The sequence below is a fragment of the Balaenoptera musculus genome, chromosome 3 (genome assembly GCF_009873245.2).
Source record: "Balaenoptera musculus isolate JJ_BM4_2016_0621 chromosome 3, mBalMus1.pri.v3, whole genome shotgun sequence".
NCBI classification, from domain to species: Eukaryota; Metazoa; Chordata; class Mammalia; order Artiodactyla; family Balaenopteridae; genus Balaenoptera; species Balaenoptera musculus.
This window is the reverse complement of record NC_045787.1, coordinates 141,385,721-141,413,240: the sequence shown is the minus strand read 5'-3', so window position 1 is coordinate 141,413,240 and position 27,520 is coordinate 141,385,721. Positions and strand designations below refer to the sequence as shown.

The window sequence follows — 27,520 nt, the reverse complement described above, 5'->3', positions numbered from 1 at the left end:
ATGTCTTTTTTTTTTAATTAAATTTTTTGGCCGTGCCATGCAGCATGTGTGGGATCTTAGTTCCCCGGCCAGGGATCGAACCCATGCCCGCTGCAGTGGAAGCATGGAGTCTTCACCACTGGACTGCCAGGGAAGTCCCAACCAATGTCTTTTAAATCTAATTATTTTATTTAATAAACTTAAAAGTAATTAAACCCAGAAAATCAGTTTCATTTTTCATAACAGAAGAAAACTGCAAAGGAAATACCGTGAAGCCAGAACAATGTTATCAAGTTTCAGTTATACACTATTGTCTACCAGAGGTGCTAAGCTTGTTGTTGCTCTTCTTTAGAAAGTAGGTTAGCGAACTGGGGAACATGGTTGTAACTAAGACTTTGTCTTTAATATGATTGGATGAGTGGAAAGAAAATTTAAAAGAGAAAAACTTTCTAATTATGGATTTCAATGTCTTTTAATGCTATGCATATGTGACACTTAAAATTGTCTTGGGTACTAGCATCAGGTGTCCCAGACTTTGGGAAACAGTGATATAAAGTTATCTTAATAGGACATAGGCTCTTAATTGCAAATGATGCTAATTTGAATTTCCAGTATACCTTGAAACACTACAGTAAGTGACATTTATTTGACTCGCTTGAGAGCAGTTACCAACGTGCTATTTATTCAGAAAAGAAAGTTCAAGCAACTCTGTCATGCTCTCTTGCAGTAGCTCTTCATCCTGGCTACACCTTAGAATTAACTGAATATCAATGTCTTGGTCTAATCCTGGTCTAATTAAATTAGTAACTTAAGAAGAAAGCCTTCAGCACTGGTATTTTTTTTAAAGCCCTCTAGGTAATTTTAACGTGCAGCCAGGGTAAGAACAACTGGTTTGTATCCAGCATCAGACATTCAGTGTGTGCTGGACATTGTACATTCTTAGTGAATGATAGTAATCATATAAATGAGGAAATTCAAAGTATTTCCTTTTTGGACTATTTCTTGATGGTAAATAATTATATTCCTCTCTGACAGTAGCTTTATGTTTTGCATATCTTCTGTGGTTAAAATTGGTCTTGGATGTAAATAGTCAGAAAGTAGCAAGAGGGCTTCCCTGGTGGCTTAGTGGTTAAGAATCCACCTGCCAGTGCAGGAGACACAGGTTTGAGCCCTGGTCCGGGAAGATCCCACATGCCGCAGAGCAACTGAGCCTGTGCTCTAGAGCCTGTGAGCCAGAACTACTGAGCCCATGTGCCACAACTACTGAAGCCCACGCACCTAGAGCCTGTGCTCCACAACAAAAGAAGCCACCATAATGAGAGGCCTGCGCATTGCAACAAAGTGTAGCCCCGCTCGCCGCAACTAGAGAAAGCCAGCAGTCAGCACCGAAGCCCCAACACAGCCAAAAATAAATAAATAAATAAACAGACAAACAAACAAATAACTAAATAATTTAAAAAATAGCAAGAAATGCAAACTTCGTTTGTGTTTCTAGAGTGAGAGAGAGCAGCCCCAAAAGCTGTGTTGGCTAGTTTGTCACCATGTTGTAATAGTTCAACAACAATGCAAGTACAGTATCTAAGTTCTGTTATCTTGTAGAAAAAAAAAATTACTGCATGAGACCAACATACTTGGGGCCCCAATTCAGGTAACTGCCTTCTAAAAATTCTACTTTGGTGTACAGTGTACAAGATAAGTTGTCTCAGTTTCCCCAGGATAATTCAGATTTTGAAGCCATGTACACTTTGCCACTTCCTATCTGTGGCAGAGTGTACACAAGCAAAAAATTGAGAATATTATTTTTCCTTCTAGTGTATTTTTCATTTCAGTTATTGTAGTCTTCATCTCTGTTTGTTCTGCATATTTTCTAACTCTTTGTTAAAAACTTCTAACTTCCCGCTCTATGCATCCATTCTCTTCGTGAGTTCTTTGATCATCTTTTTTTTTTTTTCTTTAGATACCTGCTCTTTTTCATCACAAAATAACACAGTTCTTAGTTTTGTTTCTGCTTTGTTCAATTCCAACTATAGCCTTTTTGACAAACCATTTTCCTATTAACTGAATTGTAAAAAATACAACCAAGCTTGTGCTCATTAAATATACATGTATATAAAAAACATACAAAAAGTACAAGATTGACTATGTTAGGAAACTTTTACAGTGTCAACAATCCTGTTTTTCTCTAAATCTTTAGTAAAGGGCCAAAGGTCAAATCTCTCTGTGTACAAAAACTCAATGTGACTGAACTCCTGAATTCAGTGTCTAGGTATGCTATGGACAGAATTAACTTTAATATGCAGTCCTTAAAAGAAAAAAAAAAAAGACAAAAAAGTAACCAAAAAACCAAAACACACCACAGGACAAAAAGTTCTTCTTAAATCAAATTCTGTTTGTGAATTCAGCAAAATAATTTCTATAAAATAAAACAGAAAAATATTTAAATAGAATAGGGTGGACTGTATCTGTTTGCAGGGGTATTTGGTTTTTAGACAGGCTGAGAATTGGTAACTTGAATGTAATTTTTTGGAACCTGTCTTTGATCATCTTTAGATCATTACTCTGAACACTTTCTCAGGTAGATTGTCTATCTCCACTTCACTTCTTCTTCTGGGGTTTTGTCTTGTTCCTTCATCTGGAATATGTTCCTCTGATGTCTCGTTTTGTCTCAGTTGCTATTTGTATTTTTATGTCTGTGGTAGATTAGTTATGTTTCTCGGCCTTGGAGAAGTGGCCCTCTGTAGGAGGCGTCCTGTGAATCCCAGCAGTACACTCCCCTCTCAGCACGCAAAGTATACGCTCTGGTAGTTCCCCCTAAGAGGGCTGCTTGGGTCCTTCTGTTGTGGCAGGCTGACTATGTAGCAGTCTTGTAGGCTTGGTTGGTCCCTAGTCTGGTTGGTTGCCAGGCCCTGCCTTGTGTGGATGCTGCTGGCTGCTGTTTAGGGGGGCCTCGTCACGCGGTGGCTGATTGAGGAACCCTAGGGGGCCACAGGACTAGTGCTGGCTCACTGGTGGGCAGAGTCAGGGTGCCAAAGATTCTGGGGCCATTGCCTACCCACTGGCAGGTGAAGCCAGGTCCTGGGGGTTAGTGCTGGACTACTGGCAGGCAGAGCTGGTTCCTGGAATCTGGCTGCAAGGCCCAGGGGTCCCAGAGCTCATTTCAGATCTTTGGTAGTGGGTGCGGTTTCTGACACAATTGGGTATGACTGCTGGGATGTCTTGAAGGTTGCGTTGGCCTGCTAGTGGGCAGAGAGAGGGCCCAGCTGGTCCCAGGGTAGGGTCTGAACTGTATTGTAGGATCATAATTTTCTTGCTTCTGGTGTCTGCCCCCTGGCAGGTAAGGTTGATCTAGAGGCTTGTGCAGGCTTCCTGGCAGGAGGTGCCAGTGCCTGCCCACTGGTGGGTAGAGCTGGGTCTTGGCCCTCTAGTGACCTGTGCCCATGTCTAGGGGGCGTGTCTAGAGGTGGATGTGGGCTCTTTAGTCTTTAGGTAGCCTGTCTGCCGCTGGGTGGGGCTGTGTTCCCACCCAGTTAGTCATTTGGCCTGAGGCGTTACAGCACTGGCACTTAAAGGTTCTTGGGTAGGGCCAGGTTTTGGTGCTAATGAGCTATGGCAGCTGCTGTGTTCCCCAATACATCTGATGTCAGTGTCTATGTCCCCAGGGTGAGCCATAGCACCCCCCTCCCCCCAGGAGACTTTCCAAGACCAGCAGGTTAGGTCTGGCCCACAGTGCTCTCAAATTACTGCTTTTGTCCTGGGTCCCAGTGTGCATCAGGTTTTGTGTGTACCTTTAAGAGTAAAGTCTCTGTTTCCCCCAGTCCTGTGGGCTCCTGCAAAGCCCTGCTGGCTTTCAAAGCCAAATGCTCGGGGGGCTCGTCTTCCAGCTACTAGACCCCTGGGCTGGGGAGCCTGACGTGGGGCTCAGAACTCTCACTTCTGTGGAAGAACCTCTGCAATATAATTATTCTCCACTTTGTGGGTCGCCCACCTGGGGGGTATGTGATTTGATTATATTGCGAGTTCTCCCCCCAACCTGTCTCATTGTGGTTCCTTCTTTATGTCTTTAGTTGGAGAAGGTCTTTTCTGGTAGGTTCCAGTCTTTTTCATCGATGGTTGTTCTGCAGATAGTTATGATTTTGGTGTGCTCGTGAGAGGAGGTGAGCCCAGGGTATTTCTACTCTGCCATCTTGGCTGCTCTCTGAGATTATTATTTTTTATCATTTTGTAAATTATCACATAAAAGCACTTTATAAGTAAAGGAATAAATTAAGAATGTGTCAGTTTAACAATCATTATTGTCATTACCAAAATGTATTATTATTTATGACATACGAATTCCTGTATCCATTGATATGTCTTTCTTACCACAATTTAGCATCAACACTTTTATTTTTATTCTGACAGCCATAGACAGTTAAAAGGACTTTAGAATTGCTTTCTTGGGTTAACCTTGGCCTTATTTCCTTTTTAACCTCCCTAAATATCAATATTTTCAACATCTGTTATTTGAGTTTTCACATGCAAGGAATCGATAGCATTTAATGAAGAGAGTGATGACAGTCGCTGGACGGCATTTTATATAGGCAGCTCATTTTAATATTACCTATAACTGAGACATACGTACATTTGTAAAGAGTGAGTTTTACCAAGTTAATTTTCACAAACAGTGAACCTTTAAAAATAATCTGTATTCTCACTGATTCATTCAGTATTTTGAAAAAGTATTCATTGGGTGTTTTGTCAAGCGCCAGACACTTGCAAAGTTTTGGGAAACAACACTCTTGAAGACAGATATTTCTTGTTGAAGACAGATATTTCTTGCCTATTATTTTGCTTTTAACATTCAAGTCTAAACCAAAATTTTAAACACTTTTTTTGTTGTTATTGTGAAATAAAATGTATATAAAGTACATAAGTACATAAATATGGACCAGTGCATCGTCATTAATTGAAATAAAAACTCATGTTACCACCCACCATTTCTGGAAATAAATATTGCCAACACCCCAGAAGACATCCTTAACCCCCTCCTGATTTCTATCTACTTTCTTCTCCCTCAAAGTAATCACTGTTCTGACTTGGACCTCCATAGTTGAATTTTACCTGATACTAAATTTTTTTTTATTAATTTATTTATTTTTGGCTGTGTTGGGTCTTCGCTTCTGTGCGAGGGCTTTCTCTAGTTGCGGCAAGCGGGGGCCACTCTTCATCGCGGTGTGCGGGCCTCTCACTATCGCGGCCTCTCTTGTTGCGGAGCACAGGCTCCAGACGCGCAGGCTCAGTAATTGTGGCTCACGGGACCAGCCGCTCCGCGGCATGTGGGATCTTCCCAGACCAGGACTCGAACCCGTGTCCCCTGCATTGGCAGGCAGATTCTCAACCACTGCGCCACCAGGGAAGCCCCTAAATTTTATACAAACAGAAACACAGCGTATGTGTGAGTGTGTGTCTTGGGTGTATGTGTCGCATCTTTTGCTCAAATGCTTATTTTTCAGATTTATTTTGCTGCACGTAGTGGTAGTTCACTAATTTGTATTGTTGTATAGTGTTTCGTTATGTAAATACGCCATAATTTACTTATTCATTCTACTATTGATTTAGGTTATATAGATTTGTATTACCAATAGTGCAACTGTGAACATTCTTGTACACGTCTTGGGGTCGATGTGTGCATGCATTTCTTTTCGGAATAAATCTAGGGATGCCCTTGTTGGTGAATCGGATACACAGGGTTCATCATTAGAATATAATGCCAAAATGGTTTCCTTCCAGCGGGGTATGAATGCTAGCCGCTCCACATTCTCCCACTTTTGTTTCTGAGTGAGTTAAAACAAATACACAACAACAGCAACAGCACATGCAGTGAGGGCACTAACTGTAGGAAAATGGACTTCAATGATATGCCTAGAACATGACCTGATATGTGTTTTTCCTATTTACACCCTCTGTTCCTCGTGACTGCTGTGGTTCTCTTCTCCACATTTTCCCTCCTTATCGTAAATATCCCGGTTTTCGTTTGCTCTCTGTGAAGTCCACATGCTTTTGGGGATGTCGATTTCATCTTTGATACTAGTGGTAGGATATATAATTATACTAAAATAATGAACATAGTCCCACCCTCTAGCTATAGATATGGCTTCATATGTATGAATTCATATGTATTCAGGCCAGTGATTCACAAAATGAGACCCTCTGGGGACTTTTAGAAAAGTAAACTGGAAGAGTTTATCTCTGTTTTCATGGATATAAACAAGGAAGCATAGAGGTAAGGAGTTGTGGCTAGCATCTTGTGACTGTACAGTTAAGCCATCTTTGGGTCCAGGGTGATAGCATGGAGGACAGAAGGGTGAGACAGAAAGAGTCTGAGTTTTTAAATACATAGTTGAGAAGCTGAATCAGAGCACCATGAGGCTTATCCTACATTAAGCTTTAAAGTTATATATCCCTCCCAATTTAGTTTGAATGTTTTGATACTTGCAAAAAAAAATTCATCTTAGCTAATAAACCCCCAGAGAAATTTATTTGATACGGGTCATTGGCGATTGCTAATAAACTGTTTGCATTTCATACATAGGAATATATAATCTGATAATTGACTCAGTCAAATAAACACACTTACCAACAGCTGTTGACCTAATTATCAAAAAATTGAACGAGGTATGAGCTAAGGGGATCATTGTAGGCAGAATAATTCACACAGAATCGACAGAATTTACCCCCCCTGCCCTCTACCCTCTGTGCATATATGCACTCACATACTCACCTGTGCATAAAGCACCCTTCCCAACAAGTTCTGCACAGGTTCTTACATGTCCTTACTAGGAGATACAGAATCCCATAGGCCACTAAAGGCTGTGTATGAAAGAGTAACTTGTGCCCCAATGCTCCTACTCACTAAACCACAGTGTTCCTCAGGAATCCCTGGTCCTCCAGGACAGCACAGAGGAAGTCTCCTCCTCCCATGATCAGATTGTAAGTCCCCTGTGCCCTCCGAGGATATATACTCACCTGGCATAGCTGTTCCTACACTATATACCAAAGTCCACCTTTTGCTGTGCCTGGAAGACGTTCTTTGAAATGAACTAGCTTATGCCTTGCCCTTGCAGTGTGCATTGCTTTCCAAGTCATGAAAGAATTTGAGGCAGCTGATCACATCCATTAAGTTAAATTACAAGCTCTGCTTCTATTCCTCAGTGTGGGGAGATCAAATCATTGGTATCTGCAATGGCAAGTTTATGAAATTTGAATGTTATTAACTTTGTGCTGAAGGTGCCTTACTTTTATTGAACTCAGGCATAAACTAATTTATTGTCCTAAGGGAAAATGAGCTTAAGCAGCCATTTGTTTTAGATGATCTTATTTTTTTGATGAATGTACAGTCACAGATTCTTTGGTCCCAATTCTTTTTTCAAAGCCTAGCAGCATAATGGTTAAACATTTTGGTTTTGGCAAACTAAAATGACTGTTGGTAAATATCATCGCTTTTCTTCATTTGCAAAGTGGAAATAATTGTAGGAATATCAGTGTTTTAAAGATTAAGTGGGAGAATGTATGTGAAGTCCTTAAAGTTATCCGTAGAACATGGTAAATATTTAACAATAGCTGTTGTTGGTAATATTATTTATCTTAGGAAAACTAGTTAGCAAAAAAAAAAGATTCTTTTCACAAATTTTGATTGTAAATTCCATGCACTCATGGAATTTATAGTTTAGTAATGGAAACAGACAATAAGCAAGTCAGTAAACATACATTGTAACAAATGCTGTGAATCAGTCAAAGGACTGGCTAGAACATATAAAGGGTCAGGTGGGTGACAAAGGTAGATAGAACAGAAATGACCTCTACTCCTATTCAGAAGGTGATTCTTGTGTTGAAAATTGAAAACTTAGAAGGAATAAGCCATGCCCAATATTGGTTTAGGAGTTGGAGAGAAGATTGTAGGCAGAGAAAGAAAAATATATATTCTGTGTTTATGATACCAAACACCAATGGATTTGAAGATACCCAAATGAAAAGACAAATGTTTTTGTTTCTCACCCAAATGTTTGCTGTTATACTACCCTAGAAGAATACAATGACTAGATTTTTCTTCCTACAAAACTCACAGCTTATTGAATCCGTGAAAATATGAAATACCTGGATTAAAATTTAAAATTGCATAAACTGAATAATTAATCTTCACAGTGGCAAATATCCAAAATATGTACCAAAATTCAAGTAAAATCTTCTAATTGCGAGATCTTCTAATTCACTGAACATCTATTCAGTATTTGTTTTAAAAGCTTTTTTGTTCTTAAATAAAATTGAGTTTTGTTTCTGATTATAAACATGAACTCATTACATGTTTTTAATCATGCATAAATTCAAATCATGCATAAAAATGTAAAGATGAAAATTAAAATTAATAATCTAATTTACAACAGAGAGATTCAGAGTCAGAAGAACTAAAGTAGGGAACTGGGAATCTGTTTTTTTTTTAAAGATCCCACCCCAACACACACACACACAAACATACACACAAACACACACACACACACACGAGTAAGCACCCCTGGTTTAAACACTTTATGACTGAGATTCTCAAATTTTAATATGCATATGAACCACTTGAAGATCTTGTTAAAATAAAGATTCTGATTCAGGAGTCCAGGTGGGGCCCAGGGTTCTACATTTCTAGAAACTTCCCAGGAGATCTTATGCTGCTGCTCCAAGGCTCTTGGTTGGATGACTTTCTAACAATTTTTTTAAAACTTTCAAAGATGAAAACTTTATAACCTTTTCTGGCACTGTCTTTCAGAAATTATCACTCAGACTACAAAAAAAAATGCTTTTCCTTATGGTAAGTTAATTTAAGAGTAATGTTATCTTCAGTTCTTTACCTTTAAAAGATTATGTTTAGTCTATAAAGGGCACAATAAGGAGTAATCACTTCTAAAGGCCATTACGTTTATTTATTTTTATTATTATTTTTTAAATATCAACGTTTTATTTCTGATACTTGAATGCTCTTTGAAGAGGAAACATAATGCAATAGTAATTTGTAATAGTGGTGGGTTCTTTCCCAGAATCTAGAAAGTTAACAATCTTAATCTCCAGCATGATCTCTGAACTCTTAGTGTATGAATTTATCAAAAAATAGGGTGTGATAGCACAGGCTGATGTGAGGGAAGCTTCAGAGGTCTCACTTTGAAATAGTGGTACATGGGAGAAGATTGGAGAGGTTATTTGCACTGCAAAGCTGTTAAGTATAGTAAGAAAGTGGAATAGGTGTAAACCATTGTGCTCCTTTATCAAAAGGCCATTACATTTATTTATTTATTATATTTTTATTTAATTTTAATTTTAATTTTTTACTTTTTTTAACATCTTTATTTGAGTATAATTGCTTTACAATGGTGTGTTAGTTTCTGCTTTATAACAAAGTGAATCAGCTACATATATACATATATCCCCATATCTCCTCCCTCTTGCGTTTCCCTCCCACCCTCCCGATCCCACCCCTCTAGGTGGTAAAAAAACACCGAGCTGATCTCCCTGTGCTGTGCGGCTGCTTTCCACTAGCTATCTATTTTCCATTTGGTTGTGTATATATGTCCATGCCACTCTCTCACTTCATCCCAGCTTACCCTTCCCCTCCCCGTGTCCTCAAGTCCATTCTCTACGTCTGTGTCTTTATTCCTGTCCTGCCCCTAGGTTCTTCAGAACCTTTTTTTTTTTTTTTAAAATTCCATATATATGTGTTAGCATGTGGTATTTGTTTTTCTCTTTCTGACTTACTTCACTCTGTATGACAGACTCTAGGTCCATCCACCTCACTACAAATAACTCAATTTCGTTTCTTTCTATAGCTGAGTAATATTCCATTTTATATATGTGCCGCATCTTTATCCATTCATCTGTTGATGGACACTTAGGTTGCTTCCATGTCCTGGCTATTGTAAATAGAGCTGCAACGAACATTGTGGTACATGACTCTTTTTGAATTATGGTTTTCTCATGGTATATGCCCAGGAGTGGGATTGCTGGGTCGTATGGTAGTTCTATTTTTAGTTTTTTAAGGAACCTCCATACTGTTCTCCATAGTGGCTGTATCAATTTACATTCCCACCAACAGTGCAAGAGGGTTCCCTTTTCTCCACACCCTCTCCAGCATTTATTGTTTGTAGACTTTTTGATGATGGCCATTCTGACTGGTGTGAGGTGATATCTCATTGTAGTTTTGACTTGTGTTTCTCTAGTAATTAGCAATGTTAAACATCTTTTCATGTGCCTCTTGGCCATCTGTATGTCTCCTTTGGAGAAATGTCTATTTAGGTCTTCTGCCCATATTTTGATTGGGTGGTTGATTTTTTTTGATACTGAGCCGCATGAGCTGTTTGTAAATTTTGGAGATTAATCCCTTGTCAGTTGCATTGTTTGCAAATATTTTCTCCCATTCTGTGGGTTGTCTTTCATTTTGTTTATGGTTTCCTTTGCTGTGCAAAAGCTTTTGAGTTTGATTAGGTCCCATTTGTTTATTTTTGTTTTTATTTCCCTTACTCTAGGAGACGGATTGAAAAAGATATTACTGCGATTTATGTCAAAGAGTGTTCTGCCTGTATTTTCCTCTAAGAGTTGTTGTTTTTTTTTTTTTTTTTTTTTTTAATTTATTTTTGGCCATGTTGGGTCTTCGTTTCTGTGCAAGGGCTTTCTCTAGTTGAGGCGAGAGGGGGCCACTCTTCATCGCGGTGCGCAGGCCTTTCACTGTCGTGGCCTCTCTAGCTGCGGAGCATAGGCTCCAGACGCGCAGGCTCAGTAATTGTGGCTCACGGGCCTAGTTGCTCCGCGGCATGTGGGATCTTCCCAGACCAGGGCTCGAACCCATGTTGCCTGCATTGGCAGGCAGATTCTCAACCACTGCGCCACCAGGGAAGCCCCCTCTAAGAGTTTTATAGTACCCAGTCTTACATTTAGGTCTGTAATCCATTTTGAGTTTATTTTTGTGTATAGTGGTAAAGAGTGTTCTCATTTCATTTCTAATTATAGTTTTTTACATGTAGCTGTCCAGTTTTCCCAGCACCACTTATTGAAGAGGCTGTCTTTTCTCCATTGTATATGCTTGCCTCTTTTATCAAAAATAAGGTGACCATATGTGTGTGGGTTTATCTCTGGGCTTTCTATCCTGTTCCATTGATCTATATTTCTGTTTTTGTGCCAGTACCATACTGTCTTGATTACTGTAGCTTTGTAGTATAGTCTGAAGTCAGGGAGCCTGGCCATTACATTTAGATAGGTGCCTTTAGCTAGAAGTTCAAGTTTATGTTTGCTCTCAGCCCACTCAACTGTTAAGTCAGTTTTCTTGCATCATTATCAATCTATTTCTGCCCAGGCTTTCTCATGGAGTTCACAGTTCCACAGAATGCCTTATCTAATGGTCATCTTCCTTATCCCTAGAGAGCCCACCTATAAGTGAGGAGGTCTTGACTCCAAAGAATTCTGAAGAAACAGCCAATTTTGAATGAGAGAGTTTTTTTCTTTCTTTTTTTTTTTTTTAACAAATCTGGAAACAACCCCAGATTATTCATCAGCCCCATTAATTTAGACCTCAGCCGGGAACACTCTAGAGAATAAAAACTTCATTTATTTGTAATGTAGGGGTTCATAATTTTTCTTCCTGGGTAACATCTGGTTTTAGTTCTTCTCAGTCCATTCTAGATCAAAGCCTGGAAGCAGTATCTGTAGATTCAGGTTTTAGTTAAAAGATTGGAACTCTTGTTATAAATCTACTTTCAGAGCTATGTGTCAGGTACTGTGCTAAGCACTTAGTAAGTATTATCTTAACCTTGCACAAAAATGTGATATGAATACTAGTATTAACTCTATTTTAAAGATGAGAACTTGGTGAAGATTAACAAGGTTAAATAATTTGCCCAAGGTCATAAAATAGTAAGTGGCAGGCAAGATATGAAGCCAGAAGTCTAACTCGGTACTTTCTAACTCCTGAGTGTATGCTTTTAATTTCTCTACTCTATTTTACCTCTTTATGGCTAAGTAGGCATCCTGAAGTATGGCCAAATCTGTCACTGACACTTTTATGTGAAATAATCTATTTGATTATTGTTATGGCATCCAATAGATGATGACTCTGAGAGAATTACTGGTGCAATTCTAGAAAATTGTATTCCTTTTAAGAAATATACTTTTTTCTTTTTTTAAAAAAAAATTATTTATTTATTTATTTGGTTGTGTGGGGTCTTAGTTGCAGCAGGCAGGGTCCTTAGTTGTGGCAGGTGGACTCCTTAGTTGCGGCTCCAGGTTTCCTTAGTTGCAGCTTGCCAGCACCTTAGTTGTGGCATGTGGGCTCCTTAGTTGTGACATGCGAACTCTTAGTTACAGCAAGCATGTGGGATCTAGTTCCCTGACCAGGGATCAAACCCGGGTCCCCTGCACTGGGAGCATGGAGTTTTATTCACTGCACCAACAGGGAAGTCCCAGAAGTATCCCTTTTCTTTTCACTTAATGTTTTTTCCCTCCTGGTCTGCCAGAAAATAATAATAATGGTAACACCATCATACTTGGATTATTTATTTGTTAGTATGAGGAAGAGCTATGAACAAGCATACCAAACTATTTAATATATATACCCTTTCCTTGAAGAAACTTTAATAGGATGCTTTTATCAGAGAGGGAAAGAGGGAAGGGGGAAGGGGAAGGACAGAGATGGAGAGAAAGGAAGGATAAAGTTGATTTTTTTGAAAAGGCACTTTTGCCTGAACAAATTAAACAGTGATAAAATTTCGTCATGATAACATCCAACATCCAATGGGCCAACTACATTCTTTTCTCAATGAGTTATCAGGGGGATTTGAAAATTTCTTTGTCAGGTAACTTTTTTTTTCTTCTTAAACTAGTAAGATTTAGGTCATAGGATTAGAACTCTATTACACAGAGTTCATCAGTGCTGTAGAGAAATGATGAATTGAGGCTTAAGAGGAATTTTCCTAGCAGACAACTGCTCTCTGCCTGCATTGAAGTAATTCTCTTTGAGAGCTGGTTGAAGCTTTGTCCAGCCCATCATACATACCCTCTAGGGGTGCTCTATGAAATTCAAATTTTGTTTAAAGTTCTTATGTTAACTGAAGTGCAAGATATAAGACTGGCTATGTCAGGTTTTATGCAAATGTGTGACTCAGTTTTTATGTTTCCTATTCATAAAGCTTTAAAGGAATAAAAAGATTACTTGCTTACTAAGTTGATTCACGCCAGTGATTACTTTTAAAATTTCATCTCCCATCCTCATTCTCAAACCAGATTAATCACATAATCAGCTTTCTCCTACCATATTTAGTCATCTATCTATTTATCTATACATATATATGTTATATATGTATATATTTATCTATCTTGACAAATGAGTATAATTGAATATAATATATGGTTTGAGAATATGATACATATTCAGGGTAATGTGGCAGTGATTTGATTTCTGACGAGATTCTTTCTTACCATATCTTTAAGAAAATAAACTGAAGATGAGAACTGGGATGAGAAACTTTATTTTGTATTTTTTTATTTGACCATAAGCAACAAAAGTAACCATACTGATAAAAATTAAATATTGATAAAAATTAAAATGGCAGCTTTTGCAAGGTTTTACATTGCCCCTAGATCTGGCAAATATAATCATTTTGTGTGTGGAGGGGAGAGGATGGAGTTTGGGGCAGGGGAGAGGCAAACTATAGGAATTCCAATATCCTTCCAAAATCAGCCTTAGTTTCTGGTCCAGTTGTGGCTTTTCTGATAGGTTTTGGCATAGAAAACTGAATCATAGAATATTATGTCACTTTTTGATTATTCCAAATAGGTAATTTCACTTCTATGATTGTAGTACATTAACCATTAGTGTGAGTTTCTAGCTCAGGAGCTTTTGCTGTAATAAAGAGTGGTTTAAAGTCTACAGCTACATCTTTCTTCATAGTACCAGGTTCTTAACAATCAAAGATAAATGAACCGCCCTTGCTTTCAGTGCAAGTGAGGGAAAAAAAAAAATACACATACACACACCCTGGAGGAAGGAAAGGCAGCAAGACTGAGCCTCTCCTTAGTAGTTCAGTTGAGGGGGGAGAGACTTGTCTGGCAGTTTGTGGGAGTGAATCTAATTATCAGTCTCTTACTTTCATTAATAGGTTGGAGCAAGTTAATTTCTAAAAGGAGGAAGAAGTAGACATTATGCCTGAACTCCTAGACTACATTATGATCATTTAAGCATTGCTTTCACAAAAATAGTTGTTTTTTTTTTTTTATAAGTCCTTTATGAAGTTGGGCAGGTGGACGGGAAGATCATCAACTATGGAAAAGGCGAAAGTAACGGGTAAAACATGGTACACTTATAGATGGGAGGACAGAGCATTGTGGAAAACTGAAGAGTATACTTGAATAGATTTTAATCTACATCTGTGAAGTTTAATTAGCTACACTAACCCTCAGCTGAGAATCTTCACTATAATCCAGTGTAACGCATTCCTGTCATCCTGTTTCATTTCTCCTTTCCTACCAGTGGTCTGTGAGTAAAAGTCAACTTGGATGGAGTCTGTATGTTTCTTGACCAATATTTTGTTTTCTTAGCCTCACTAGCCAAAAATCTGATGATGACTATGAAGATTATGCTTCTAACAAAACATGGGTCTTGACTCCAAAGGTTCCGGAGGGTGATGTCACTGTCATCTTAAACAACCTCCTGGAAGGATATGATAATAAACTTCGACCTGATATAGGAGGTATGTTAAAGCCCTTTGTGATGTGGGTTAGATAAAAACAAGTCTACCACATTAGGAGAAAGCATCAGCCCATTTCAATAACCAGAAGGATATAAATGATACTTTTACTAAATACTGTAAAAATAAAGAATGCATAAACAGCATTCAGGTCTGGGGGTAGACAGGGCACTGATAAGTTCAAAATGAAGAAAGATGATTTTCAAGTTAGCTTGAGAGATAGAAATTTAAATTTTCCTAGACATCTCAGACAAAGACTATAGAAGAAAAGTGACAACTTCTTTTTGAAGAAACATCAAAAACAAACAAGCACACACTACTATATATAAAATAGATAACTAATAAGAACCTACTGTATAGCATAGGGAACTCTACTCAGTAATCTGTGATGAACTACATGGGAATAGAATCTAAAAACGAGTGGATATATGTATATGTGTAACTGATTCACTTCGCTGTACACCTGAAACTAACACAATATTGTAAATCAACTAGACTCCAATAAAAACTAATTTAAAAAAAAGAAAGAAAGGACATACTGCTTATCTATAGCTGTGTAACAGACAACCACAGAATTTCAGTGGTATACAGTAATAAGCATTTATTTAGCACTTTGCTGGGGGTGGTCTAATCTAAGCTCAGCCAGTTTGGAGCTGCTCATTTAAGAAAGCTGTGCTCTCATTCCACTCCTGGGACCAGCAAACTAGCTAGGCATATCCTTCTCATGACAATAGCAAAGAACAAGAGAGAAAATAGAAGCTCATAAGGCTTAATGCTTTCGTCCATATATTATTAGCCAATGCAAGTCAAATGGTCAGGCTCAAAGTTCAGAGGCAGAGAAGTAGCCTCACTGATGTGAAGGCAAGGGTACAGATGCAGGGAGGAGTGAAGAATCCACTCCATCACAGAGAATTACAGCATGGCACTTCAAGGAAAATGGATAAAGATGAGAGAAATGTACTTGTTGAATTGAAGCCCAGAATGAATGGTATTATGAATCCTTGTTCATTAAATGTTAAATGAAAATGGAGCACATTCATTAGGTCATGGATGTAATACTACATGATTTTTAATATCAGTCCTCCTTGACAAATAGGTGTGTATTGGGTTTCCATATGGTTTCCTCGTATTATTTGATGAGTCACAGAATTCATTAAATCATTGAGGAAGATTGATTTTGTATTGGCTAGAGGTGAATGAGGATAAAGTGGTCATAAAAGGAATCAACAGGGAGGAATGTTTCAGAAACAATTCATAATACTTGTTGCTTTTTATGTCTCCTTCATGTTTCTAATGCACATTATTTTCTAGATCACTAAGTAGCTATTTTTTTCTATATGGGCCCAGTCAAGTTAGAATGCCCAAATCAGTTCTAGAACTTAAAGGAAAGATAATAAAATTCAGGATATCTGAGAGATGGATGAAGAAAATCTGAGCAGTGTTTTCTTATTTATTCATTTTTATATAGTCTTAAAAGGATAATCAGTTTCAAAACTCTGCTATGCTTAGTTATCGTGTTTATGTGCTTAAGATACTTCTTTGAAAATAGCTAAATGTAGCAAATTAGTCACTAGCAACAAGTTAGCTGTGAATAAATCACTCCTAATGTAGCAAAATAAATCTCTTTCTAGAATAACAAGGACTAAGCATTAAAATATTATGCTTCTCCATATGCACATATTTCTATGGTTCTCTTTACAGTGAAACCAACATTAATTCACACAGACATGTACGTAAATAGCATTGGTCCAGTGAATGCTATCAATATGGTAAGTTTCTAATTGTCTATTATATTAACACATTAGAGAGGAAATGTGGTATCACAGAAATAGCAAGGGCTATACCAACAAAAAAAAAATTGGAAGGGAGAGAGAATCTTTCAGATCCTTTTTTCTCCCTTGTAATATAAAGATAATTATTTTTAATGATTTGTTACAAAAATTAAATGTGATCATATGTATAAAATTACCTTGGGTAAATGCTATAATCTTAAAATTCAACACTCACTGCTTATTTGGTAGGTCCTGCTTACTACAAAATAAAATATAGTGCTCTACTACTTTTTAGAATATTCAAGGTGTAAAGAGGTCATAGTTTGCTTCAAATCAGAATTGTTTCTCAGAGGAAATAGTGCATTAGATTTAACAATAAATGTAAGTTTGTTCTTTTATAAAGCTTTCTATCCAAATCTGAAATAAGAAATTAGATTGGAGCCTATATAGAATAGAGTAGAACATAATATAACATAACATAACATAGTGATACTGTAACTTTAAAATAGTGTTTGCCAAGGAAGCAATAAGGACGCTCTGCTGAGTCAGAGAGATGAAAAACATTTATTGCTTTCAACTGGGCTGATTAAAAAAAAGTATACCACCACCTGCATACTCCATGCAAGTAAGTTCGCTTGTTTAACCATTAAACAAATGCTATCATCTTACTTCCTTACAACTAAAATTCTGATGCAAGTTGTAAATATCTAAGAAGAATCAGCTATATATGTAGTTTGTTTAAACACAGAACTTACAGTTTCAGGAATACTAGTGCCCAGAACTACTGTCCCAGGATCAGTTTATGAAATGCTGGTTTAAAGAATTTTAAACCTTTTGTCTGTGTGTGTTTGCCAAAATGTGGATCAGAAATTATTGAGTTACTCTACCTATTGGCACATCACTGATTAGTTGATAAAGAATATTTCATAGAAGAAGTTCCCCTCTCATTACTTGTGGACTGCAAATATGCAATTAACTAGTAAACAAAGTGGTATGACTTACCCCAGTGACAATGTAGTGAATTACAGTGAGATACAGGGGCAGGAGTGCAAAGATATAATCCAGAACAATGCAAATGAGGCAAAGGAAGAAGATTATAGTCTCATCCTGATTTTTTTTTTTTTATTCTTCATCATACATGGTGGTGGGTTGAGGGGATTAGACTAGGAAATGTGAATGACTCCCATCCCCCAACTCTCATATTCTAAGAACACTGGGGGTCATGTTCTAAGAACACCAAGGGTTTGTTCTTTAATTTTCTCATTTACAGACATGACTAAAATAGAATTATAAAATCATGCTAAATAATATCTAAATATGATAGGCAAATTAGATCTTGGGTGTTATGACTCCAGGTCTAATTCACATCACACTTTCTTTTCTTTGATTAAAGTTGCCACTTTACTGATACATACGTACATGAGGGTATAATTATTTCAAAGTCACTTGTCATCATAGCACTTTTAAATATGTTCTGTGATAGAGATTAGTACAGTAGTAAAGATTGTCTTTTAATTGGTGCATTTCCTCTTGTTTATAAAAAGAAGACAACAACTGTAATAGTAAAAACTAAAAATAGTTACCTTACTTTGGGTGTTTGCTATCTGCCAGACAGGGCACAAAGTGCTTTTTGTGTATAGTGTATTCCCCTTTTCTATCTTCATGCTACCTAACAAGATAGATTCTCTAGGATCCTCACTTTATTGTGAGGTGAGGTAGCTTAGCTTCCAGAGCTCTGGTTTCGAACTGTTTTGAGAACTGTTCTGGACTTTCTTTTACTCCATAGCAGTGGTTTTTGAACCTGAGTAATTGATCTCCTCAAGAGACAATTGGCAATGTCTGGAGATATTATTAGTTGTCACAACTTGGGGGTGGGGTTTGTTTTTGGTGCTACTGGCACCTAGTAGGTAGACACTAGGAATGGTAGTAAACATCCTAAAATACACAAGACAGCCCCCGTGACAAAGAATTAGCTGGCCCAAAATAACATGAGAAACTGCTCCATAAATACCTAGTGCAAACAACTGTATCAGGGCTATGATCTTTTGCCAGAATTCACTTAGGTCTATTTTTTCATAATGTATTGTCTACAAAAGATGGGTGAGTCTCCTTAGCCAAGCTTCTGCTTTCTTTTGGACTATTCAAAGCCAAAGTAGCTTTGCTTTGTTTTGGCAATGAGAACATATGTGATAAATACAAACAAATGCTCTACAATACAATCCTACTATATAAAGGATGTTCCATTTCATCTTTTTCTTTAAAACAGGAATATACGATTGATATATTTTTTGCCCAAACGTGGTATGACAGACGTCTGAAATTTAACAGCACCATTAAAGTCCTCCGATTGAATAGCAACATGGTGGGGAAAATCTGGATTCCAGACACTTTCTTCAGAAATTCCAAAAAGGCCGATGCACACTGGATAACCACCCCCAATAGGATGCTGAGAATTTGGAATGATGGTCGAGTGCTCTACACTTTAAGGTATTCTTTTGGAAAAGGAAAGGAGTAATTGCTGGGAATAAAGCAAAGATCAGTCATGTTCTCTTAAAACAAAAAGAACAAAAGATGTCAAGCCTAAATCAGGTTGGCATGCTTGATCAAAATAGTACGTGATGATACAAAATTAGGTTTTTTTCTGTTATCAATGAACTTTTTCAAAGGACACAGGTATAACATTTTCTTTGACTGATGTGAGAACTCTATTTTCTCACAGGGACATGAGCCTAATAAAAAAGTAAGCACAGCAGATATTTAAATTATTTGTATATATTTTCAATAATAGATATGAATAGTATGATTCTTCTAGATCTTAGTATCCAGGAACTTGTAGCTTCAAAATGGTTCATGTTAAATGCCTTTCTGACATACATTTTATGCCATAGGTAATATTCAAGATATAAAATATAATACTTTAAACTGGATCCAAAGCCTTTATCATCAGAGTTATATCAGTTACTAGAAAAAAGAGCCACAATTACAAAAGAAATTCATTGCATATATTTTGATTTCATCGTGGGTTTTATTAGATTAGATGTAAGGTAATGACTGGAATTAGACTCTAGTGGAAATCAAATTTTGTCTGCTAAATAAGAGCTCAGTCTAACTTTTGAAGTATTAAGTAAAGTCACACTATCTCAAGTCCCTTTATCGTTCTCATAATATTATAGTCATTTTTCCACTTGTATTAACTTGCAGAGTCACTGTACAATATTAAATTGTGGACCCCAGCTCAAAAATATCTCTCATAAGATTCATTCAAGATTTGAATGAGTTGCCAATCTATATAGAGAGATGATTTTATTCTTATCTATAATGCTTATCTATAATGATAAGCATTATCTTATCTATAATGAATTGTGAATATGTTGCTTATCTATAATGAGTTGCTTATCTATAATGAGTTATGAATATGTGTGTATACACATATATATCTATGTACCTATCTGCAATCTACATTATCTTCAATTTTAACAATTCCAGTTTAATTTGGAGAAATGATACTAATAAAATATCTAATTTAATTATAATTTCACTTATGAATAAAACTAATCTTTTCTTTGGAAGAGCATATAATTACTGAGTGACAATGATTAAAACCTCTAGCTTTGGAGACATAATCTTGGGTTCAAATCTCAACTATGCCACTAGATTTGTGACTTTGGACGAGTCCAAGTACAATAAAGCCATAATAACTCTTATTAAATGAGAGAAAAATTCACCTTACTCAGTGCCATGCAGACAATTAAGGGCTCAATGATTATTAATTATATCTTAAGATCAGTAATTGCTCTATTATACCATAGAAAAATAAAATCTCCCCAATTAAAATTTATGCTAAACTTTTAATATAAAATGTTTATAAAACAACTTTTATTACTTTAAGATTGATATCTGTAATTGTAAGAAATGTAGCTAACAAATTTGAAATTTTAAAAATCATCAACCCATCACCATTACAATTTTAACAATATACTCATACTTCCCCAAAGGTGGTCAAAACATCTAGGACTCCTTTAAATTTTCTCCCTCCAAGAGTCCCAGGCTCTATTGGGAAAGAAAATCTGTATGTTTAATAAGCACCTCAGATGCAAAATAATTGAGACTCATTGGCAAACATTTTTCTGATATGTCTGTGTATATGTATTTAACATTTCTTGATTGCTATTAGATATTCTTCTACTCTTTAACATCCTATATAATGCCTTTATAGTGTTCCTTTGTAAGAATGCATAATACTCCATTGTGAAACATAGGTATTTTTAAACTCACATATAGTAGTTTAAAGCTAACAGCTAACAACTACTTATAAAGAGAAGGTTCTGCTTTAATTAGCAGATAAGATCTGAGATTTATCTGTATTCATTTACATGCAAACAGTGAATGAGTTTAAGTTCTTAAAACAGTTTATTCTATTCAGTAAGTTAAGTGCATTAACTGAGCAATCTCATGTGTGCAATTAATTTGCCAAAAAAATTATGGGATAATAAATATTGAGTAAATGGAGTTGAGGTCAACGAGATTCTGTTGTTTAGTCTGTGAAAGTAAATGGACTACATTAAGTCTTCAACAATTTTCTCCTGGACTTGGTGAATTTCTTCAGTGAGGATCACCTTGTGTTATCAATAAGAATGGGTGCCATACTCTCCAGGAATAAAAACAAATGGTCACTAGAAACTGTGCTAATGTACATTTTTTAAAACAGTCTAAAATCTTTCTATTTATGTTTCATATCTTCCTATTTAGGTTGACAATTGATGCTGAGTGCCAATTACAGTTGCACAATTTTCCAATGGATGAACACTCCTGCCCCTTGGAATTCTCCAGTTGTAAGTAATACTCATTCTATATTCTGCATCCCCTCTCACCACTTAGTCTTTCTGATTGCAATATCAGTTAATTGGGAGACTTAAACAGAATGCAAAATTGCATTAAGCAGTGTTGTTGACTTTGAAGATTTTGACAATCTCTTTCGTCATAAAAAAGGATCTATTTTATCAGGAATTACGAATAGATTTCATTGAGGCATAAACTTTTAATAAACTGGCAGTTGTTTCCTGGAGCCCTTTGTTGAGAAGGATTGTAAAGCTTGTCCTGGTCTCAGTAGAAAGAGGTAAATGTGCATTATACATCTCCAGTCCCTCCACGGGTCCAGAAGAGAGTAGCAGTACATTTGCTAGTTGTTTTCTCCCTTTACATATCAGGATACACAGAGACCCAACAATGTTGTTTGTTCATTCCAGTTTTGATATACCTATAAAGATAACAAAATTGAAAATTACCTCTTCCACCTGGAGTTCTAGTAATACCTAAAACTAGTTATCTACCAGTGAGCAAAAGACTGATTTTTGGTGTCATGTGGGTCTAATTCAAATCCCAACTCCATCAATTAAAGACTTGAGCAAATTACTAAATCTCTCAATGAGTTCATAACACAGGTGCCCAATAGAAATTATAAGACCTGCCTCACCTCAATATTGTTTTGTTGTATATGTAAAATGGTTGGTACACTACCTCACACATAATAAGATTTAATCAAAAGCTCTATTATTTTATTAATTATTATTATTATCATCAGATAATAGACTATAGCAAGAAGAGCATGATGATTCTAATACAAATTAAGCTTTAGTAACCTTCACAGATATTTTCTGTCTGAATCGAAAACAAGCCTCAGTTTCCCCCACGTTTGCCTCACTATTTGTTCTGCTGTTAGATTGCTCACCTCCTTCTTATTTTTGGACTGTCAATTGTGCATATTGGGTAGAATGAAAAACTGGCTATGAGTTTTAAGTTTTTAATATAGGTATAATTTCCCAGCCAGGGAGTGATGGAGACTCCTAAGAACCAACTAAATCATAATTACAATACTTTCAAAAAAAAAAAAAAGAAAGAAAAAAGATGAGAAAACCAATCACCTGTTTCAATAAACATCATTTCCAGAGAGAACCAAAGGAAAACTCACTGTATATTATATATATTGAGAAAAATTCCCATTGTAAATCTTATTTCATATGTTCTACTTCATCCAAGAATAGAATATTTTTTAGTGAAAGCTTACCTAAGGTTTAGGAGATTGGATTTCTTTTCTTTTAATTTTCCAACTGGGACTACTTCTCTACTGAGTCAGCTAAACCTTAAGAAATAGTGATTTCTATGCCATCAGGTTCCTGATCGACAATTGTCTTCTGAACCCAAAATCAACTTAATATTACTTACTGCTGTTAAAACAATTCAATCACCAACATGTTCTCCATAGGAAGTTCCTTAATATTATCATTCATATTCTCAGTTTTCACCACATCCAGCCCTACCAGCCTGCTACCACCACTCAATAGCAATCTGGGGATTCGGCTTTCTTTTTTCTCTCTTCTTATTAATAAAATATAGTGGGCAAAGAGTTGAACCAAAAGAAAGGAAAAAAAGGAAACAAGGGATTTTATTCCAAGAAGTCAATCAGCCTCCATAATCAAAATTACCTTTCCACAGCATTATTAGAAGACAAACAATTGAGAAGATTTCTAGTTTTGTCATCTATCTTACTTGAGTTTATTCTGCAGCTTACTTATAAAATAATGTTTATGCATTCAACAAATATATATTGACCATCAGTACCATGAAATAAGTATGATCATCATCCCCATAAGTGAACGAATAATTTAGAAGAAAAATTGAGAAAGCTTTCTAGGATATTATGGCTAGGAAAAGGTACTGATAATCATTATATTATCAGTGTAATATTTCTTTCATGAATGCTTTCTGTTGTTTTGGCTGAACATAACTGAGCTGTAAGGAATCTACATAGTTCTCATTGGTATCTTCCCCTTGGTATTTCTACTTACTGCTTTTAGTTGCAGATTTCTGTACATATTAAAATGAAGCCTCAACAAATTGAGAGAGAGAATAATGTACATAGTTGAGGTAATTTTTCCCAGTCATCTTCTATTCCAAGGACATGCCCTGGGGAGGGATTTGAGTCTGCTCTTCTTCCATTATTTTCTGTTTTCTGCATGACTCTTAAAATCTTGCCCTGTTGACTCCCTTTCACCATAAACAATATCTTGCATATATACTATTTACTATATACTGGCTACTTTTTATATCTTACCCCAGACAATGTAAAGTATGCGTATAGTATATACAAAACCATGTATAGTATACCTTCTATGCAATTTAAGTGCTTTTCATGGGTAATTTTGACCTCATGGTTTTTAAATCTAATTTCCCATGAGGATATGGGCAATTGTATTGACTTTCCCTATGGTAATGCTTTTTAGTCCAAGATCCTCATGTAAGTCAAAACTATCTCTCTTGGTATCTCCCTCAGTGTCTTGTTCATAGAAGGTGGTTGCCACATATGTTCATTTTTAATCATTTACAATGTGTGCTTTCTTATCTCATGGCAGATGGCTATCCGCGTGAAGAAATTGTCTATCAATGGAAGCGTAGTTCTGTTGAAGTGGGTGACACAAGATCTTGGAGGCTTTATCAATTTTCATTTGTTGGACTGAGAAATACCACTGAAGTAGTGAAGACAACTTCTGGTAAGATGCACTTGAAAATAATTTTGAGTGACCCTTCCAGAGTTTAAATTCTGGTGTATATGATTTAGAAGCTTTCAACACTTGTCTAGAAATGATATTCAGAAAATTAAATGAAGTGTTTTAATTTACTAGAGAAAATTGTAATTGGTATTCTAGTATAATACATAAATATAAATGGATTTTATCAATTTAAAGCAAATTAGATTCAAATTGGATAAGCAAATTATTTGCTTAATTCCCTTAAGAAAAATAAGTAACAGTTATTAAAAAAGAAGAAAATACTTATTAGTCATAGGTATAATGTTTCTTTTAAGAAATATGTTTCATATTTAAAGTATCACGTGGGGAAGATTAACTTCTCAAAAATGCAGAAAAGTGACCAGAGTGGATATGAACTAATTCCATGTTCAGTAATTAAATATTTTGAACTGGCTTCATCAGTGAATAAGGGACTGGGTTTTGGTGTCAGACAGGCCTGGGTTCAAATCCCAACTCCATCATTTACCAGCTACATATTTTAAGAAATTACTGAATTTCTCAGTGGATCAGCTCTCCCAGATAACCAATGTGGACAAAAAGATCTGCCTCGCAGTCATACTGTATGTATTAAAAAAAAAAAAAAAGGTAAAATGCTTAGAATGATACCTAACACTTAGCATTCAATAAGTAGTAGTGCCTAATAGTATTAGTTATAATTATCAAGTATGCATGGGACCTAATGTGGTCAGGACTTCAGTTTTTCTCAAGAGAAACTAAAAATCTATAGTATTTTTATATCAAATATCATAATTTTTAATGGTATTAATTGAAGGTGATTTAAAAAAACCATGTGGGGCAAGTCAAACATATTTCCAGACCAGATCTGTCTCATGGGTGGCTATAGGTTAATACAAACCCTCTGCAATGCTGAGTGCATATTCCATATAGATTATTCCAGCTACTCCTTTTTAAAGTTATGAGAATTTAAATATGTCCTAATTTCAAATATAAACATTGTGTTCATAGCTTACCATCTATTAAGACATACTTTTTGTATTTGTTACCGTGAATTAAGCTGTTTTATGTTGATTTATTCATGCATACCTGATTGTTTTCCTCCTGAAATTCATAGGACATATTTTTGTGTTGACTCATTTAGAAAAAGGCCTTGGTCTGTTGTACAAGGAGAAACAAATTAAGGACCTAGACAGAAATGGAAATTTAAGATTCTACCTTCATAAGCATCATCCTCTAAATCAAAAACCTAACATTGTTTTTGGCATTTGCAGATTTCTTCAAAAAAAAAAAAAAAAAAACTCTTATGTTGCAAAAAGAATCTGAAATAAAATCAAAGAAATGCTCTAGTTTATTTTTAAAATGTGGCCTTATGTTCTCTTATTCATTGGAAATCCTGACCATCAAGTACCAGAACAGTCTTTATTTTGGTCACCAAAACAGATTCAGGACTGCCTTAGAACAGGTCTTCCATCTGTGAGAGAGCACATGTAAAAATAATCTCTAAGTCTATATGCTTCCAGAATAAGAAATTGGGCATTAAGTTCTGTTGTATATTCAATATCTCTATAGTTATTACAGCACCCTAAAACAGAACCCACAAATTTATGACTAGCAGATCTTTTGTTCAGTCAGTTAAGCCCAGACTGGCATTAAAACCAAACGGTGGTGAGGCAAGTGTTGGCTTTATATCATAGGGTTTGACATCATCTCCTCCCCAAAGTCTCATACTGAGAATAATCTAGAGTATTAATTGTCTAACAAGAGATACATCCAAAAGAAAATAATCTATTTACTTAAAGCATGGCAAGAAAATTTATCAAGGTATCACAAGGCTATTACTCTTCCTAGAGAAATCAAAGCAAAAGTGTATTGATATCAGATTTGATATTGAGTAGCATCATTTAATTGATTGTATCAACTCCTTGTGAGTTTTAATATGGGGGTTAGCCTCCACCTTGGTCTCTTGTCCACTCCCTGCTCTTGCTGGTTTGTTTTTTGTGTGTGGTATCATTTCACTTGCCTCTGGGAAGAGAAAGGGCTGAGTTGAAAGTTAACACCAGTGCCAACAGGCAGCCTGATTATTGTGACAGTTGATTTTGTAATGATTGGAAGTTTCTGTGTGATCTTTGTTTTATTTCTGATGCCATTCTTATCTTCAAAGCATGGCTCCATAACTAGTTAATATCTACAAGGAAGTTATATTAACAGCTTTCTTGGGAAGTTATCAGAAGATCAAAATTATAGCCTTTTTGAATCTTGGCCATTACAACAATGTGGTTTTCTCTTAGACTTATAGTAAATGTATCTCCCTTTGAGAAGCCTCTGTCAAAACTAGGAGAGAATAGTGCCTAAAATTAGGCCTAGTTTACTGCGGAGATTGCTAACCTTCACTCATTCAAGTCCACCTTTCATGATTTTGTTATATCTAAGTGGTGACTGTACTGTGGGTTCCTTAGTATATTTTTTCTTTAAATTGATTCCTTGTTATTAGTAAAATGATTTTTTTAAAGGAAAGTTCACATTAGGACCATAATTGGAAAATGAGAAGCATTTGACATAAATAGAAATTGATATAAGAATATAATGAAAAATGAACAAATGTTCTTAAATTTTAAGTGCACATGTTTGTGTTCCCTGGGCTCTGAGTATGTGGAAAAAGAAAGAGATAGTAGAGAAAAGGAAAAGGGTAACTAGCACCAAAGTAAAACACTTCCTTGATTTAAACAGAAGGGTAGAAGAAGCAGGAAGGAATTTTCTTACACATAATTCGAGGCTATGTGATAATTCTGTATACACCACCTGAATCATCTTTATCACCATTTATGTGTGTGTCACTCCTGAGAAAAATATTGCCTCGGTGGTAGACTGATAAGACTTGAAGAATACCTTTAATTCTTGGTCAATACATCAAGATAGATTCTGGATCCATGATTTCTCTTCAAATCATCACCTCTTCCTGATTGCTCTGTATGTGGTAATAGCACCATCATTGTCCCAGTGAGCCAGGCGTGTGAACACTCAGAGTCACATGTCCGCCTCCCACATCTAATGAATCACGAAGGCACGTATACCTCTGAAATATCTTGTGTAACTGTCCTCTTTTCAGTTGCCATTGCCACTGTCCTAGTTCACGATCGTGTCTGTTCTCATCTGGACTCTGTTGGGAGCCTATTAAACTACATCCCTGCTGTCAGTCTCTCTTTTCTACAGTCTATCCTTTATACATTAATCATAAAAGCTAGCACTTACTGAGCACTAACTACATGTACCATAGCAAACATTTTATATACATGACCTACTTTAATTCTCATTACCATAGTCATATTTAATGTCATTAACACTGAAGGTATCACTGTGGTTAAGGAAACAGACTTCTAGGGGCTCATTTACTTGCAGGGATCAGATTTGGCAGCTGGGACATGAATTCAGGTGGTTTGCTTTCAGATTCATGCTTTTAATCACTGCGCTATTTTTA

General features: G+C 36.2%; 1 protein-coding gene across 2 annotated transcripts in view; it reads left to right on the top strand.

Annotated features, from left to right (window-relative positions):
* GABRG2 (gamma-aminobutyric acid type A receptor subunit gamma2) overlaps positions 1 to 27,520 on the top strand; it is a 125,416-nt gene that overhangs the window by 18,995 nt on the left and 78,901 nt on the right. For both annotated transcript variants that reach the window (XM_036849172.1, XM_036849171.1), the window contains exons 2-6: positions 14,581 to 14,732; positions 16,431 to 16,498; positions 18,768 to 18,988; positions 21,251 to 21,333; positions 23,911 to 24,048. In XM_036849172.1, coding sequence (XP_036705067.1) covers positions 14,581 to 14,732; positions 16,431 to 16,498; positions 18,768 to 18,988; positions 21,251 to 21,333; positions 23,911 to 24,048 — 662 coding nt within the window. The remainder of the gene's footprint in view (positions 1 to 14,580; positions 14,733 to 16,430; positions 16,499 to 18,767; positions 18,989 to 21,250; positions 21,334 to 23,910; positions 24,049 to 27,520) is intronic.